Source organism: Neolamprologus brichardi, chromosome 6, assembly GCF_056152115.1.
Source record: "Neolamprologus brichardi isolate AB-2024 chromosome 6, ASM5615211v1, whole genome shotgun sequence".
NCBI lineage: Eukaryota > Metazoa > Chordata > Actinopteri > Cichliformes > Cichlidae > Neolamprologus > Neolamprologus brichardi.
Genome location: NC_142109.1, coordinates 24,110,414 through 24,127,334, shown reverse-complemented (window position 1 = coordinate 24,127,334; position 16,921 = coordinate 24,110,414). Strand labels below are relative to the sequence as shown.

Here is a 16,921-nt window from a genome sequence, read left to right as displayed (position 1 = left end):
CAGTTCACAAGGTTGTATTTATCTACTTGTCTTGTTTGCATGTGTTTATATGTGCTTAAGACCGAGAGGAGATCACCTGAAGCCACTTTTTATTATGAATTAATAATAATGTTAACAGGATACAAATGTTTCTATAGGTATTTAAGTCCAGTCTCCCTTCCAGCCTCTAAACTGCATCAAGCATTGAAACGTGTGTGAGAGAAAACAGTATGACGCAAAGAGGGCCCGTTGTTAGAAGGATTTAAATTACTGACAGATAATAAAAAAGAAATAAAAATAAATGCATAAATAACAGTTATATGATAAAAGAAAAAGGATTCTATTTTTTCCATTGTGGTGCATGATGCAAACTGCAGTGATGTGTGCAGTGAGTAGGATGAAATACTTAAGGATGACCAGCATACTTAAAATGATTGTTAATCTCACTGGAGAGAGTTTACATTTTAGTTTATGTCTGCAGAGGAAACAAAAACATCACTCATGTCACTATTTGCTGTATTGCACTTTGCACCATGCGCACATATGTAAACAGAGTCAGTATTATCTCTGTGACAGATAAACGCTGCCGGCCTTATTTTAACGAAGGTTAAAGTTATCTTGGAAAGCTACCAATTATTTTAACCTTGGTTACAGTAATTCCATACATGTAGCCTATGTGTGCTTTAAGACTTACCACTTTAGGCTTAAAGGGGGGCTGTATCTCTCTGTTCTCGAGACGTTCCCAATCGATGCGTCTGAAGAAGGCGTGTTCTCTGATGTCCCTCTCTCCCTCAGCGCCACAGCCCAGACGTTTGGATGGGTGTTTAGTCATCAACTGCTCATCACCACACACACACACACACAAAAATGACAGTTAGATTAAGGAAAATAATAATAATAATAATAATAATAAAGATTTATTTTAATATTGTGGAGCACTGAAGATCCTGAAACACTGGTAAACACTCGTTTTATCTCTCTGAAAATGATCAGTGTTAGTGCATCATCATAAAAAATCTAAACTTCCAGCTCTGTTCTTTCACTGCTGTGTTTCATGTTTCATAATGTGACTCCACCTCTTTACTAGGTCACCAAATGACAGCTAAACAGATGGGGCTTAAAAAAGAGTGATATCATTGGGGGTTTTTTCCTCTCTCCCGCTGCATGCTCTGCCTTCAGAGAACCGTTGCCACTTCTAATCGCACATCGAACAACGACTTGGTTAAAAAGTAAAACAAGATGCAGAGACCCAAAGGAAGCAAAACCAACCAAACAACCTGTCCTTGTTTTAAATTAAGCAGAAGGCCACTAGCATTAGTTAAAAATAAATGTTCAAATAATGTGCTGGAAATGACAAGAAACTTAAATGTTTCTTTCCTGACTTTTCAGTTGCCTTTACCTTCTTGCTGACTACAAAATTAGAGCCACCGTACCAGTGGGAAATATGCAGGCCAAATATTTGAAATGCACAGAAGCAAGACTCATAATGGAATATAAATTATTATGTGTGTATGTGTATCTGGGATATTACTAGAGTATGTTCTACAAACACATTTTGCACCTGCTCTCTCGTTACAGTTCTGTTATTTGCCCTGACTGAAGTGCAACAGAAAGCAAAGTGCTCATTTGGAGATGGATGCAGAACCTGGTGGGGTTCAGTATTAACAGTCCAAAGAAAAAACACTATGTACTTGTTATAACTTTTGCTGCCCTGTTGTCCAGGTCTCTCTTGGAAATGAGATTTAGATCTCAAGACTTTTCACCTGGATAAATTAACGACAATGAATGGAAAATTTGATTTAAATGCTTACATTGATGTCATTGCTTTGGTATTTTTGTGCAGGGTGTTTATAATCATGAACCAGGAACCATATATATATCTATATATCTATATATATCTATATATATATATATATCTATATATATCTATATATATCTATATATATATATATATCTATATATATCTATATATATCTATATATATATATATATATATATATATATATATATATATATATACTCTCTACAGAGTGCATATACACGCAAACAAGAACACACAAGGATGGAAGACTGCATTTCACCTTCAGCTAAATCCCTAATCAGTGATTAATGCAGCTCAGTCATGCTGACTGGTCTTCAACACTACATGAGATGTTTAGGAAGTCACCAAAGTCAGATGCACAAATTCAGTTTTATTACTAGACTTTTAAAAAATGTCTCTTTGATGCAGGAACATGCTAATGGGTTACTCAGTTCTGAATTTAAACTTGCAGGATTTTTATTGTCGGTTTCCTTTCTGCAAGTCCCTTAAGGCTGTGGGCTCAGTCACATCTGAACTAATGGCATGCATTCAGCTGGCAGAGTGCACCAGACAGCTGTTGACAAGGAAGAAAAAGTCCTTTGCAGCCTTTTACAGGACTGTCGGTGACACCAAGAAAGCATCCTGCTGCAATCCTGCTGAAACGTCCTTGAAATCGGCTGCTGGCTCACCACAGTATCAAACACTCAAACTTGTTCTGGATCTTGAGCACTCGAATAACTTTGCATAAGTGTGATGTGAAAATTACCATCAGAAAACTGCAAGTCTAGTGTTGACATTTCAGAGGAAGCATTTGATCATCCTGTCTGCCAACTGTTAACGCCCAAACTTCAACAGCTCCACCACATCATGAACTGGCAGCAAACAGTTTAAATGCACGTTTTCCAAAAGTTTACATAACCTTGACGCCACCCTGCTGTTCCTGCTGAGAACATAAAATGGTTAAGATCTGACGTATTGGGCAGCAGGGGCAAGGTAGTTGAGAATCGGGAAGAAAAGTGAGGAAAGGAGAATTTGGAGCGATTCAAAAAGAAAGGGCATGATGGGGCAGGACACTCTATCATAATCATGAACCAGGAAGTATCCTGCAGGCCTCATGAACATTTGATCTACTGAGACTACTGTACATCCAGATTATTGCCTTCTACATTTAAAATAGCATTCCTGTTACCTTTTTAACCTAAATCTATCTTTTTTTTAACCTAGCCTTTTCTGACTTTCATCATTTTCTCTTTTCTCAGTGGATTGGGCTGCTGTCAAGCACTATGTATATATATATATATATATATATATATATATATATATATATATATATATATACATACATACATATATTAGGGGTGCAACGATACTCGTATCGATATTGAACCGTTCGATACAGTGCTTTCGGTTCGGTACGCATATGTATCGAACAATACAAAATTTTTAATTTATTTTATCAACTTTCCTTCTGACGGTGCAGTCTGTGTTGAGCGCTCAGTGGATCTGCGCTCGACAGTGCAGCCTAGGCGGAGTAGTCGAACGCAAATTCACCGAGCGCAGGGCAAGCTAGCGAGACAGAAGTTAAGCTCTCCTTGCAACATGGCAAATTGAACCTCCCCCACCCTCATTCAGATCTGGCGTTTGGAACTATTTTGGTTTTCATGTGAAGTACCTGAAGGTAAGCGCGTCATGGACTAAAGTAAAACAGTATGTTGGATGTGCCAGCAATGCTCAATTACATGGGTGGGAACTAGTGTGTTAGCGCAGTTAGCTCGTTAACGTGTTGGCATCGGTGAGCCACTGTCAATATGTGACATATTGAAATCGCGTTTGAATTTGCGCTTGTTTTTTGCTTTCACTTTGCAATCGCGTGAACTGTGTATAGAGAGCGACAGCACTGATTGGTGAGTGATGATAATTTGCGCACCAATTCCTCTGACATCGTCTTATCAATCGTTAGCTTACTATGCAAACATGACAAGTGAAATCTCCCGCAGCTTAAACATGTGAGAGGTTGATCGCGCAGAGAATCGCTGAGCGTTATGTGAGTGTGTGTGTAAAAGCAGCAGGATATATATTTTAGTTCTGCTGAGCCAAATAAGACAGGTCAGGGTGAAGACGTGACAGCCAAAGAAAAGCTTACCACAAAACGGAAAAGTTATGACAAATCAGACTATAAGGCAAAAAGAAAGTGCAGCTTTATTGTTTCATGGACAAACGAATTTCTGCGGCTGCAATATGACGAGCTAAATAACCAGTGCTGCACATAATTGGTCCGTAGGTGCGCATTCCCTGTCAAAATAAAAAACGCGCACAAGATAAGAAGTTGCAACGCGTGTTTGCGTACATAAGATTTTCAGGAGGAGGACAGACATTTGTTTAGAACTCTTAAAGATGTCAAAAAAGGAAGCTCCTTTAAGCAATTACTGTGATGTTCCTCCACCTCCAAAGAAATGTCAGGAGTCCGAACCACAAAAGAAGCGCGTATTCTCGGGAAAGTAGTTGCAGGAGGTGAGCTTCAAACAAATGATGAACGCACAGAGATGTGGTGCAGAATGTGCCGTGAAAATTTAATAAATGACAAATTAAAAAGGCATCAACATTTTGTGTATCGAAAAAATATCGAACCGAACCGAACTGTGAATTTTGTGTATCGTTGCACCCCTAATATATATATATATATATATATATATATATAAATATATATATATATCCATTGAGAAAAATCGCAGAAGCCCTGCCCAACAGGGACTGGGACAGGGAATCGGGCTAAGACTAGTACAGGCACATATTTCTGCTTCTTCCGCTTCAGAGGACAATACATTGGCTGTCACTAAATTCCAGTAAACCTACCTTACACTTAACCATTAGTACTACTTATCTAATTCCGAGTAAACTTAAACCAAGTCTTTTTCAAAGGCAGAAAGGAAGAGAGGAGCCCAAAATACGACTGCAAACAGAGTTGAATCCAGATAGAATTTGTATTACACTTTTGTGTGCAAACCCACACATACACAAAGCTAAGAAAAATAAAGGAGAAAGGACAGAGGAGGACAAAGAGACACAAGTGGAGTCGAGGGAGGGACGGGGAGACAAAGTGTATTAATGCACAGCTCATTGACTTTGCATAGCCTCTGGACAGAAATAAAACTACTGCCTCTTTCACAATTAAATTCACTGTAGGCTCACAAAAACACAAATGTGTGCGGTTCTGTTTCTCAACACCTTCCAAGTATAACAAATAAAATGAATTTTTAAATATAATTTTACTGACCAAATTTGATTTCATAGATATCTATTAACTGTCATATGCAATGTACATAAAATTCAGGTTATCCTCAAAAAGAACATGTATTGATAAAACTCTGTTTCTTTACATCTAAGGTCCAGTTAATGTGTTTTGCCTTCTTGTTTATTCCCTGATTGAATAAACAATAGCACACTCAGATTTTCACTGTTTTCATTTAATTCAGTGTCCTAGAAGCTCTTTTTATGATGCCATTGCTGTCAAACATTCTTGTGCTATAATAACATTAAGCACACAATATTAATAACCCATTATTTTTTCTTGCTTGACTTGCACTGACCCTATGTACCACTTACTTCCCCTCTGTGGAATCCAGAAGCTCTTTACCAATAACTGCTGAAACAGACTTGCTAACAGTCCTGGTTAGTGCATTCTGAGAGGTCAGTGACCAACATGGCCAGTAATGAGCCAACACAACAAATACTAAACTCCACATGTTAAACATCTCCATTAAAATACTAACACTGTACATTGTCTCAAGTTACATTTCCTAGTAACATTATTTTGAAATATGTGGACCAGAGATGTAGAGAAATGTGAAACACTCCTAATACAAAAGAAAAACATCCTAACAAATGTACTTGTGGAAAAATTGGTCTGAAATTACACAGCTTAGTATTTATGGCAGACTGAGAGAAAAAGAGGAAAAGTCTCTCTAGAGTCTCTATATTCTGTGCCCCCTTACTGATTTCTTAGTTTGTTGCATATTTGTCACCCTTATATGTATCAGATCATCATTCAAATTTTATTTATTAGACAGAGGTAACCTGAGTAAATACAAAAGACAGTTTTTAAATGATGATTTAATTTAGGGGAGAGAAAAAGAAAATCTATCCAAACCTACATGCCCCGGTATAAAAAGTAATTCCCTGCTAAACCTAATAACTGGTTTTGGAACCCTTGGGAGCTGAAACAGCAAATAAAGGTTTGCAATAACTGGAAATGAGTCTTTCATCTCACTGTGGAGAGATTTTTGCAAACTCTTCTATGCAGAATTGTTGTAATTCAACCACACTGGAGGTTTTTCAAGCATGAACACCCTGTTTAAGGAGATGCCAAAGCATCGCAATCTGATTTAAGTCCATGAACTGATGGACAGACATTCTCCTTCAGGATTTTCTGCTAAAGAGCTGATTTCATGGTTCCTTCAGTTACACTAAATCGTCCTAAAGCAGCAAAGCATCCCAGACCATCACACTACCCCCACCATGTTTGACTCTTGGTATAATGTTCTTTTTATAAAACACTGTGTTAGTTTCATGTCAGACATAACAGGACTCCAACCTTTCCACAAATCCAGCTCCACAGAATCCTCCTCCCACACAAATATCATTTTAATATTAAAATGTGTCTGATGATCTGAAATATGTGAGCGTGACAAATATGCAAAAAGTTAAGAAATCAGGGAGGGATTATTACATTTTCTTGGCACTGCACCCTTTAGTGTTAGTGTGTAAGCATGCTTCCTGATGCATGATAACCTTGGCTGTAAATTAGAAACATTCACTGTTTTTCAAAATTGATGAGACCGAAAGGACCCCTGAATAATTTACACCACAGACGAAGCAGCTCAAGAGGGAATTCAGTTTGACAGTACACTTTTTCCATACAGTCATACCCAGTGGAATAAATGCACATGTGTCTGTAAAATCCAGAGCCTGGTGATACAGTCTGACTTGTGATGAGTATATTGAATGATCCACTAGAATTTCTCTTCAGTATTTTAATAATATATAGGCCATAGACATGGGGACTGAGTGGGAAGAAGAAAGGGACTTTTAGATGAGTTCCCGGACAGTATTTAAAAGAGACCACATTTCATTCTTCCTGCAAAATTAAGCTTTACTTCTCATGGTCAGTGACGAATAATGCTCTTCAAAACCTGAAGTAGCAGTAAGAACTTTTAGCCCTCTTCCAGGAGGCTCATTTATGTTAGCCTCAGTGAAGAGAGTGAAGGACGCAGAGCTTCGTCAGGGAAAGTGTGAAAGCTTCTCAGAAGAAACATTTCCAAACAGGAGAATAAACTTGTTTCACATTGAATGTTTAGTTGAATGAGTTTTTATGAATGTGTTTAAAAGTAAAAATTAAAAAAATTAAAAAAGAACGACAGTTGTGTTTTTTTTCTTTAGTACCAAACGGACTCCCTCTTACCCAAACTGGTCATTTTGTTCCTGTTAAAAGAGAGTTTTTTCTCACTCTTAGCAAGTGTTGTCTCCCAGAGGGTCATCCGTATGCTGTGGGTTTCTTTCTACTATTGTAGGGTCTTTTCCTTGCAATATAAAGTGCCTTGTATGCACTATATAAATAAAACTTAACTCAACTGAAATATTTCTGAATTTTTGCTAGGCCTGTGCGATATGACCAAAATCTCATATCCCGATATAAGAATTCTATCGTCCTGATAACAATATAAATCACAAAAATGTAACATTTTTCTGTAAATTCTGTGACTCTAGGGCCGCTCGACTTGCGGGAACTGTTTCCAGCTGCGCGTCATGTAGCTGGAGTCGAGTGTTTTAACCAATGCATGAAACTATACATGTTTAGACATAAGTTGTAAAGGCCGCCGTTTTCTTTGTGAGCATTTATTACACGGCGTGCTGCGGGGAACAGCCTGTTCTAACGTTTGAGTCTAAGGTTTATTTTTTAGCACCTGGCGGCTCTTTTTTACTTCTCATCTGTAAATTATCTGCTTATTCACGTGATTCAGTTTATTTTGAAAAGTCTCAACAGGATCTTGAGCTTTATTGTGAAAGGTTTATGTGGAACATAAACAAGCGGACATGCGATGCTGTTACCGTCGTTGTTGCTAACGACAACGCATAAAAACAGGCGCTTGTCCGTCGGTAGTGTGGTTATATAAAATATAAGAGAAAGAGAGAATTTTAAGAAATGAATATAGCCACTACAGTGACCATCAAAACGATGAAAAAATGTTGCCGTAAACAGTTTATTTTGCGACACCACGAAACAAACGATAGCGTAAAATGAAACGATAGACGTTTTTATATCGTCATCCGATAAATATCGTTATATCGAACAGCCCTAATTTCTGCTGAACCACAAAAAGTGATGAATGGCAAATCATGTTTCATTGTCAAGTTCACCCACCCCTTTGCAGATGGAGACAGCTTCTTTGGACATCGATTTGGGGTAGGACACATTGTGCTCCATAATGGACTGGAACAACTCATCCTCATCTTCACCATCAAATGGAGGCTGTGAGTCAAAAAATACTAAGTGTGTTAGGACACGCAACATATAAATAAATGGTTGCTGCTCTCTAAACATTTGCAGTTTGTACTTTCTTTTATAGACAAGTAAACTCAACAGTTTTCTCTTATTAATAAAAAGAGAGCAGAAAAAACAGTTCAACTGAACAGAGCTACGTACAAATAAAGACAACAACAAAACACTAAGAACAATAAAAATATGAAAAATATTATTAGTGGAGAATAAGTTTCATAGGAAGACCTTGCAGGGAAAAATGGAGTGGATGACCCAGCTCTCTTCCCCTGCTCACTGGGTTGTTATCATCAGTAACCATAATGTGGGTGTTTTGACAGTCCATAAAATGAATTATTCGTCATTTCCACTCCGCTGGCCTCTTCGACTAGAGGTAGCCTGTCTGCGTCATGCCCCCTTTACCCAATTTCACACAAGGCAGGGACAGAGGAAGGGAACGTCTGAATAAAGTCTTTGTTAATTGTTTAACAGCCACTTGCTTTCTGAGTTAATTAGATTAACGTAAACTATACAATTATGCTTTTGCATTTACTCTGGGCCTTTTTAAAGATGCTTCACTTTGACTCAATAATGTCTTAAAGTGATTTAAAGTCATTTTTGTACTGATTCGTTGATGACTATGACACTATGAATTGTTATATATATTAATAAACAGTGTATTAAGTTAAAACAATTTAACCAACGTGTGGGCCGTTATCATTTTCAGACTGATGCTATATTAGCATAACAGTAGATAATTAAGCTTCCCAAACACATCAGGGGTCAAAAAAGTTGGGTCAAGTTAGAAAATTTTACTGGCCTAGCTTGCACACAAATTATAATTTGAAGGAAAGAGAAAGTCTTAACTAGTAACTCCAGATGCAGTACATGAAAACCTCCTCAGAAAGCTTCATGTCCACCTTCTCTTGACTTGCACTTATTCTAAAAGAAGCACTTCTGTACCAGCCAACATGTTATTGATGTGTTTACCTGAAGAATATTGACTCATGTCTCCTCGCAGCACACCATGCTGCATCCATAAATAAACAAGAACAGTAGTACTGTAAAACAAAAAAGAGGTCCGGAACAAGCTCACCATAAGAAGACTTGAACCAACCAGTGTTGTTTAAGAGTAGAATTATGTCAAAATACTTGTCTGTCAAAGGGTTTGAAGTACTATTATAATGTCATTTAGTGCTTGCCAGGTTTTCACTCTCAAAATGCGATGTTTTATGTTATTAGGATTTGAGTTATTGTTCACAAAAGGACGGTAAGCCATAATATTGTGACTGCGTAAAGAGATTTATTTCTAAAACTAAACCTAATACATTAAAAGGTGTCTATATTAATATACCACGTGTTTATGATGATCTGGCGTTGAGATCTTTACTAACCATCACCATCTGAATTCATTTAGGCACCAGCAGAGCCGTGCTGCTTCTAAGATATGTGGGAAAAATGTAGGTGTGAGCAATCTGTGAGAAACCTTGTTTCTGTGTGAAGGTGTTAGTAGACAGCAAAGTTCCATTGTGAAGGTGTATGTGGGTTTGTACCACTTACCTGTCCTGCCAGCATTTCATAGAGCAGAACTCCATATGCCCACCAGTCTACAGAGCGACCGTATGGCTGATATGCTATGATCTGTGGAGGAAAAACAATAGCAAAAAATTTAGCTCAGTTTAATTTAAGTCTCTGTTTAAAAAAAGAAAAAAAAAACAGGCCAAAGACAAACACTGACCTGCTGTTTTTCAAATGCATGGATAAGATTTGTAACCCTGAAGTTTACTCTACACTAAACCTCAACCTCAGTTACAGTTTAAAATTTATCAAATAGAATTTCACATTTTTATAACATTTTATGTTATAAATACTCTTGACTTTGAATCCACATTTTTGATCACAATCTGTAATAAAAGGCTCTACAGCCTAATATTTTCAGCTATACTTTAAGAAGTTGAGGTATTTAAGTTCGTCCATTTTGGTAAAATATTTATTTTTGTAAAAAAAAAATTAAGCTCGAGAGTAAGAAAAATATGATTAAGCATGATAACATAGATCACAGCATTGCAGCAGCCTATTAAATATTCTCTAAATATTCCAGTACACACTTTATGAACTAGAAATTTAACTTGATATTTTGTCTGTGCCCTTAACCTATACACCATATAAGTAATATCTGTGAACATGTCTGCAACAATGTAAATAAAGATGATGTAATTATTAGAAAATTATTCTTCTGCAGATCCGTGTCCCTACAATACAAGCTGCATGATTGTGTATTAGCAGCTTAGTTGCTATACAAAACGACTCAAATTCACATCTACATTTTTACATATTTTTCACAAAAGGCACTTTCAGAATATCCTTGATGAGATGCTGGGCAGTAAAGAAAAAGGACAAACTGAATTCCTGTTAAAATTCTGCCTACATACATATAAAGATTGACAGCAGCTTTTAAAACAATTACTAATAAATTAAAAGCTCAAAGACTGGATGTCGACTTGTTTTCCTCTTTGTACCATAATTAGACAGAGACGAGGTAAAGTTTAAAGCAAGAATATGATCACAGCCATAAAAGCTGCATGAACCCTGAGTCGCCTACATTTTAAATCACCTGCAACAATCAAATTATTTTTTGCTACGGCTGAACAAAGACGATAGGAAGCTCATATCTTGTGACAAGAAGGGAGCACAGGGCGCGTGGGACAGAAGCTGATAACGAATTACACAGCAGTATTCGTATGCCAATTTATAAGACATGCTCAGAGCTACAAGAGCAGTTTTAATACAACAATGTAGCAGCGGATGAAGCTGAAAACGGTTTTATACTTTTCCAAACACTTTTGCATATTAAAAACACTCAACATTTATATTTTACTTAAATATTTGTTTTGTGAAGATAGACTACAGCTCAGGCTGTGGCATAAACCACTAAGAGTGTATGCGTCTCCAAGGGGAGCTCTTAGGAGGCTTCTTTTGACTGTGACATTTCCTTGAATGACAGAGAGATCCTCTGGGTTACACTGTCATGGCTAAAGGTTAATGCTTTCGCCTGTTCTGGCCACAGTAACGCCACCCAGAAGACACACACACTGTAGTTAAGCTTTACACTTAGTGACACATCAAATCGTTGCAATGGTTTGATGAAACATTAACACGCAGGCATATTGAGATTCAACATTCATGTACATACAGATAAACGAGAAACATGAAAAACAGGACGATTTGGTGATCTTTGTAAATAAATAAGCTTTGGTGTGCGACATGAGTGCTGGCGTACTGCTTTGCGTCCTTTCCTGAATAACTTCTGACCTCTGCTTCACACATGCTGCCCTGGGACACCCCTTCAGCTTAGTGCCACAACACATAAAAAAGACTGGACACCATATTGTACCTGAGAAAAGGAAAACTAACACAAAAGATAGAGAATGTATGTACTGTATGTACAGCAACACACAAATATAGTGGACGCATTTTGTCTAGGTGGGTGGAGGCAGATCAACCTTGCATCGCAACCTTCACTGCATCACTTTAATGACCCTTGCCTTTCCCACAGGAGTCCACATACCTACACAAGCACACGCAGGTGGACAAACACCCCTCCAGCTCTGCACTGCAATGGGATTTTGCTGTCCTGAGGGTTGAATACAATCAGCTGGACAAATAGTGTGTCCACATGTTTCCCCTCACACAAAAGTCAAGCACGTGTATAGACTTGCATGCATATAAATGAATGTGAATGTTGCTACAGCTCTGGATGTTATAAAAAGGAAAAAACCCATTATTACAGCACAAAGATAATATCGTGAGCTATGCTGTCACATTCAGTTTTTCGAGTATTTCCAGTGTTTGTTAAAAGATAAAGTACTGTGTTTACAAAGCAGCCATGTCATTATTTTTTCATAGTCCTTACACATGAAAGCCTCTTATATTAGTACATCAATACTTGACTCTGCATATATCCAAAATGGATCTTGAGCGTAGCGCAAACAACATGGAAACCTTGCAAAACCTTTCACACGGTCATGTAATTCTATAAACACGTTTTGCAAATCCCCCAGTTTTCACAACTTTGCAGACCGCGAAGATGAGGGTTATTTTACTCATGTTGTTTAGCTGCTGCTGTCTGAAGCTAACATCCTGGGACAGAGGTTGACTGCTATCACATATACTCAAGATAAGCTGCCAGCTGAAGCAAATAGCTTCACTCAGCTCAGGGAGATGATTGCTGTTTTGAATAAACAGATATGAGCTGCACACCTATGAGTAACTAGAGGAACTTCAAGACGTACTGCGTATGTGGAGCAGATGATTGAGGTGTCAGTAGTACATAAAGTGCCTTTAATTACACTTAATTCTGTCTTTTGTCTTTTGTTTTCTGCTGGCAGGAAAGCCTCTTTTCCCAACAACGATGTTTGGATTGACACCTGGAATGACAGGCGAGTTGAGGTATCCTTTTGAATCTAACTTTTTTTTTTTTTTTTATCACAAACTGCTTAATTTTGATTAGGCACCAAAACTATTTGATTAAAAGAAGATGAGTATGGGTAAAATACACACTTAACAACATAAGATTAAGGAGAAAATGGAGCTCACCTACTGGGGTACTGTGTGGTACTGTAGTAACTCCTAATCAGTGGGCTGGACAACATGCAAATAAGGTCCTTTCCTAATATTTCCAGGAGCTGTATGGAGTCACTTGTCCTTTCTTGTGTCCAAATTGTGAAGCAGATTAAATGAACTGTCATTGATAGAGTTAGTGAATATTTGGGATTTGCAATTATGTGTCCTTTCATTTTTTAAATCTATCCATAACTTATTTGATTCAAATTCTCTCAGGAACACTTTAGTGAACGTAGGATTTTTATGCAGTAATGTATATTTAATGGCATTGCAGTGTTCTGGAAAGTCAGCAGGACTCCCTCACAGCATACATCAGAGATCAATGCCATTGATTAGGTCAGAAATAACATGAAATGATGGACCAGTGATGAATATGGGTTGAGAAACAACTCTATCCAGACTGAAGTCTGAAGTCAGCGGTGCTGTCCTGACTCAGTTCCTACAAAGGTGAGAGGAGGTGCCATATGAGATGAGTTGAAAAATAAAGTTGATGAAAAATAAGGTTGATTAAACAGCTGCAGCAGTGAAAGAAGTGAAGACAACGACTTAAGGTAGCCAGGAAGGATGGAGTTTATGTTGTTATATATTTACTGTAGCAGCTCTACTTTCTTTACTTTCATTAACATCATGTTTTTCTTTTGTCAACGTTGCACTTTAGGCTGTTTAACAGATTCTCGCTGTACCTAAGAAGGTCATCAACAACCATGGAGATAGTTATGACTAGCTAATGTAACACAGTTGTTTTTATATAAGGGCTCAATGCCGCCTACATACTACTTGGCCTCTTGTTTTCTCTCCTCTTCCATTTCCAGTGTTCGATGAATCTGAGAAAATATGCATACTGTTGACCTTTCTGAGCCATTTCTCACTCTTTCTTGGTGCTACTTCCCAAAGTAGGTGGGTTGACTAATTTCACTATATTACCATTTCACCATCTTGTTCTATGTCGCCTACACTTGCTGATAACCACTCAAATATGGCAAAATACTAAAAATACTGCACTATGTTTTTAAATGAACGGATGCCTCCAATCAAATAGTTTCGAAATGTTTGCTCGCTCCCAAAAATCAATGTCAAACTGAAAAATGTTTAAATGATGAATATGCCCATGTTTAAGGAGGCATGAAGCACGGTGCTATGAGAAGGTGAAAAGTGATAAGCTTTAATCCTTGGCTTTCTTTTGTGCTATGGTGAGAGGGCAGGAAGGTGCAGTAGGGAAAAGACCATTTCCCTGATCATGCTTCAGTGTTTTAATGAGCTCAAGGGTCAAAGACTCCACAGTAAGAGGAAACCTCCTGGTAAAATCCCTGAGCCTGTCTGTTCAAATCCTTCTCCCTGCAGGAAACATCCCGACCTTCGTTCTAACCCAACAACTGCCAACAAATTCACTCTGTTTCACTTAAGGTTTGCACTTCCACTGCTGAAGTCATTCAATATGCATGAAAAAGGAATCAGTCCTTATCCTTGTAAACAGAAGCTCTATGAACATTTACCAAAAAAACCCAAAAAACCAAATTTTTGTTTTCCATTCAAATCTTAATTATAAAATTCTACCCATTTACTAAAAGGGAGCAGTTTTAGCTAACATAGTAAACTAGGTTAATGTATACTATTGTGACGAGGCACATTTGTTCCACTGTGTCACTGAGATTTGACCTCCCAGACTCCCTTGTATAGTTGTGTGCAATAAGCGGTTTAAGCGTGGAAAGAATGAAGACACATCAGGTCAATGTAGCAAGGAGATCTGCAGCCTCATGTCGGCTTGTATCATTGGAATAAAAGCAGAGAGGAAGAGAGACAGAAAGAAAAAGCGAGAAAAAGGGGAGGGATCGATTAAAAAAAGAGATCCAGATGGCATACGTACAATTAGATACGGGATGTTTTGTGCTCATTAGTTATGAAATCAAATATGTAGATACCCATAATCTAAAAAGGGGAAAATTGTTGCTGTGTCTCATGTGATTAAAATACTATAAAACATGATTTATTTTATTAGCAATCATTATGACGTTGAAATTGGAGAAAGAGATGGTAAAAGTCACAAGACGGCAGAGGAGTCAGGGAGAAAGTTGAGATTCGGTGAGATTAAGACAAGCAGAAAGAGAAAACAAGGAAAATAAAAAAATCAGTAACAGACTGTACAGATCAGTTTCAGGCCATATGCAGAGAGCTGCACTAATGTGGTGCTGCTGTGACTTTTTGCCCTTGCCACCCATCGCCCGTCTGCAACAACACCGGCGGACAAACACAGTTTCAGGCACCGTGACCTTGGTAACCACCGTGACTCCGAACCACCGCGGTAAGTTTAATCTGTATGCTCGTCTACCTTAGTGTTTGGAAAAAAACCTGATACCTGCATTAAGTTTTCACTCATTCTGCCAGGCAGCCAGTGATGGAGAGTCTGTGCTCTCTTCCTGCTTTATATTTTACTTGTTGTACCAAACCCTGCAGCTGGGAGAGCTGATTCACTGATCATGAGTGAAAGAGGGCAGGAGAAAAAAATATTTTGTTCTTTCTTTTAGACGCTTAAACGCGTTACGTGTTTAGATTTTATAATTTGTCAGCATATGTGTATTCATTTATGCACCTCTGCTCGTGACCTGAAGAGCCTGTGTTCCTGAGTATATTTTGCATGTGTATGTGCGCTTGTGCACGGGCACTGCTGCAGACATCGCTCTCCCATTAGTCCTAATGCTACATGACAGTTCTGGATCAGACTGCTAGCTATTCAAGGCTACTCTGCTCACCACAGACACACATGCAAATGCACACAAGTACCAACCTATGCCTCTATAACCCTTGCTCTTCATGCACAGACGTGCAGTACAATGCCCAGTACCACCCTCACGACCAACACTCTTACAGCGTGCTACATGTATATTTGCTGTGCCGCTGCTGCTGTATCCCTCTGAGGGATGTGTGTGCTGTGGAGCAGATCACCGCACATCAGACCTTGCTTTAGTGGTCTGTTTTTGAAAGTATTTCTTGGTACTGTATGTGCCTGTGCTGTGGATGGTTTCATTCACTGAGGATATTAATGAGCAGCCTTGGGGTTTACATGAGCATCCTACGGTGCAATATAAACAGCACCTTTCACGTGATCACAATGAATTGTGAGCTAAATTCAGTATCGAAATGCCATGACTGTAGAGGCATGTGAAAATGCAGTTGTATGAAAACATTGAATATGTGAATTCTTTGGTATCCCTATAATAAATCCTGATCCCGATAATTTAGCATCGTTTCAACGCCACAGCCTACCTGAGTATCGTTGTTGACCGTGTCCATCTCTTTAAGACCACAGTGTAATCATTTGCTGATGGCTGCTTACAGCAGAGTGATGCACAATGTCACAAAGTTCAAATCATCTCAAACTGGTTTGACACTGTACAGTCACCAACCCTCATTCCAACAGAGCACCTCTGAGATGTGGTGATATGAGAGATTCACATCATGGATGTGCAGCCAATAAATGTGCAGCAACTGTGTGATGCTGTCACATTTCCATGAACCAAAATGTCAGAGTAATGTCTCACAAAGGCGTTTCTGAAGGGAAAAAGGAGTCAAAACCCAGCAAAAACAACGTATACCTAATAAAGTGTCTGGCCTCTTTCACCTGCTTTAACTCTGTTGCCAGGAGGGTATGAATAAATTGTGAGATTATGATGTAATTAACCCTATTGAAAAATTGCAATGTAATGTAGTGTATATGGAGTATAATGTAGAAAACAGCTGCACGAGAAAATGTTTTACTCCTAATGCTAAACCTAAAAGATAATCTATAATTCTTATAACATTTTTATTGCAGTTAAATAAATAAATCGACAGACCTAAACTGCTGTCTGGACGTTTTCAGGCTGCCACCTTGTCTGCAGCATCCTCACATATTCATGCTCGCTGCGTTTGTCTCATCTGCTGCATCTTTCTCAGTTTCTCTTTTTCACCTTCTTCTTCCCCCCCTGACTTTTTTCTCACGTCTCACTCAC

The 16,921-nt window shown here is 38.3% G+C and overlaps 1 protein-coding gene across 5 annotated transcripts in view; it reads right to left on the bottom strand.

Moving 5' to 3' along the window:
• Window positions 1-16,921, bottom strand: part of prkcaa (protein kinase C, alpha, a) — a 137,612-nt gene that overhangs the window by 13,648 nt on the left and 107,043 nt on the right. For all 5 annotated transcript variants that reach the window (XM_035906238.2, XM_006787517.3, XM_035906240.2 and 2 more), the window contains 3 exons: window positions 9,873-9,953; window positions 8,199-8,306; window positions 674-814 (listed from right to left, as the gene is read on the bottom strand). In XM_035906238.2, the coding sequence (XP_035762131.1) occupies window positions 674-814; window positions 8,199-8,306; window positions 9,873-9,953 (330 nt within the window). The remainder of the gene's footprint in view (window positions 1-673; window positions 815-8,198; window positions 8,307-9,872; window positions 9,954-16,921) is intronic.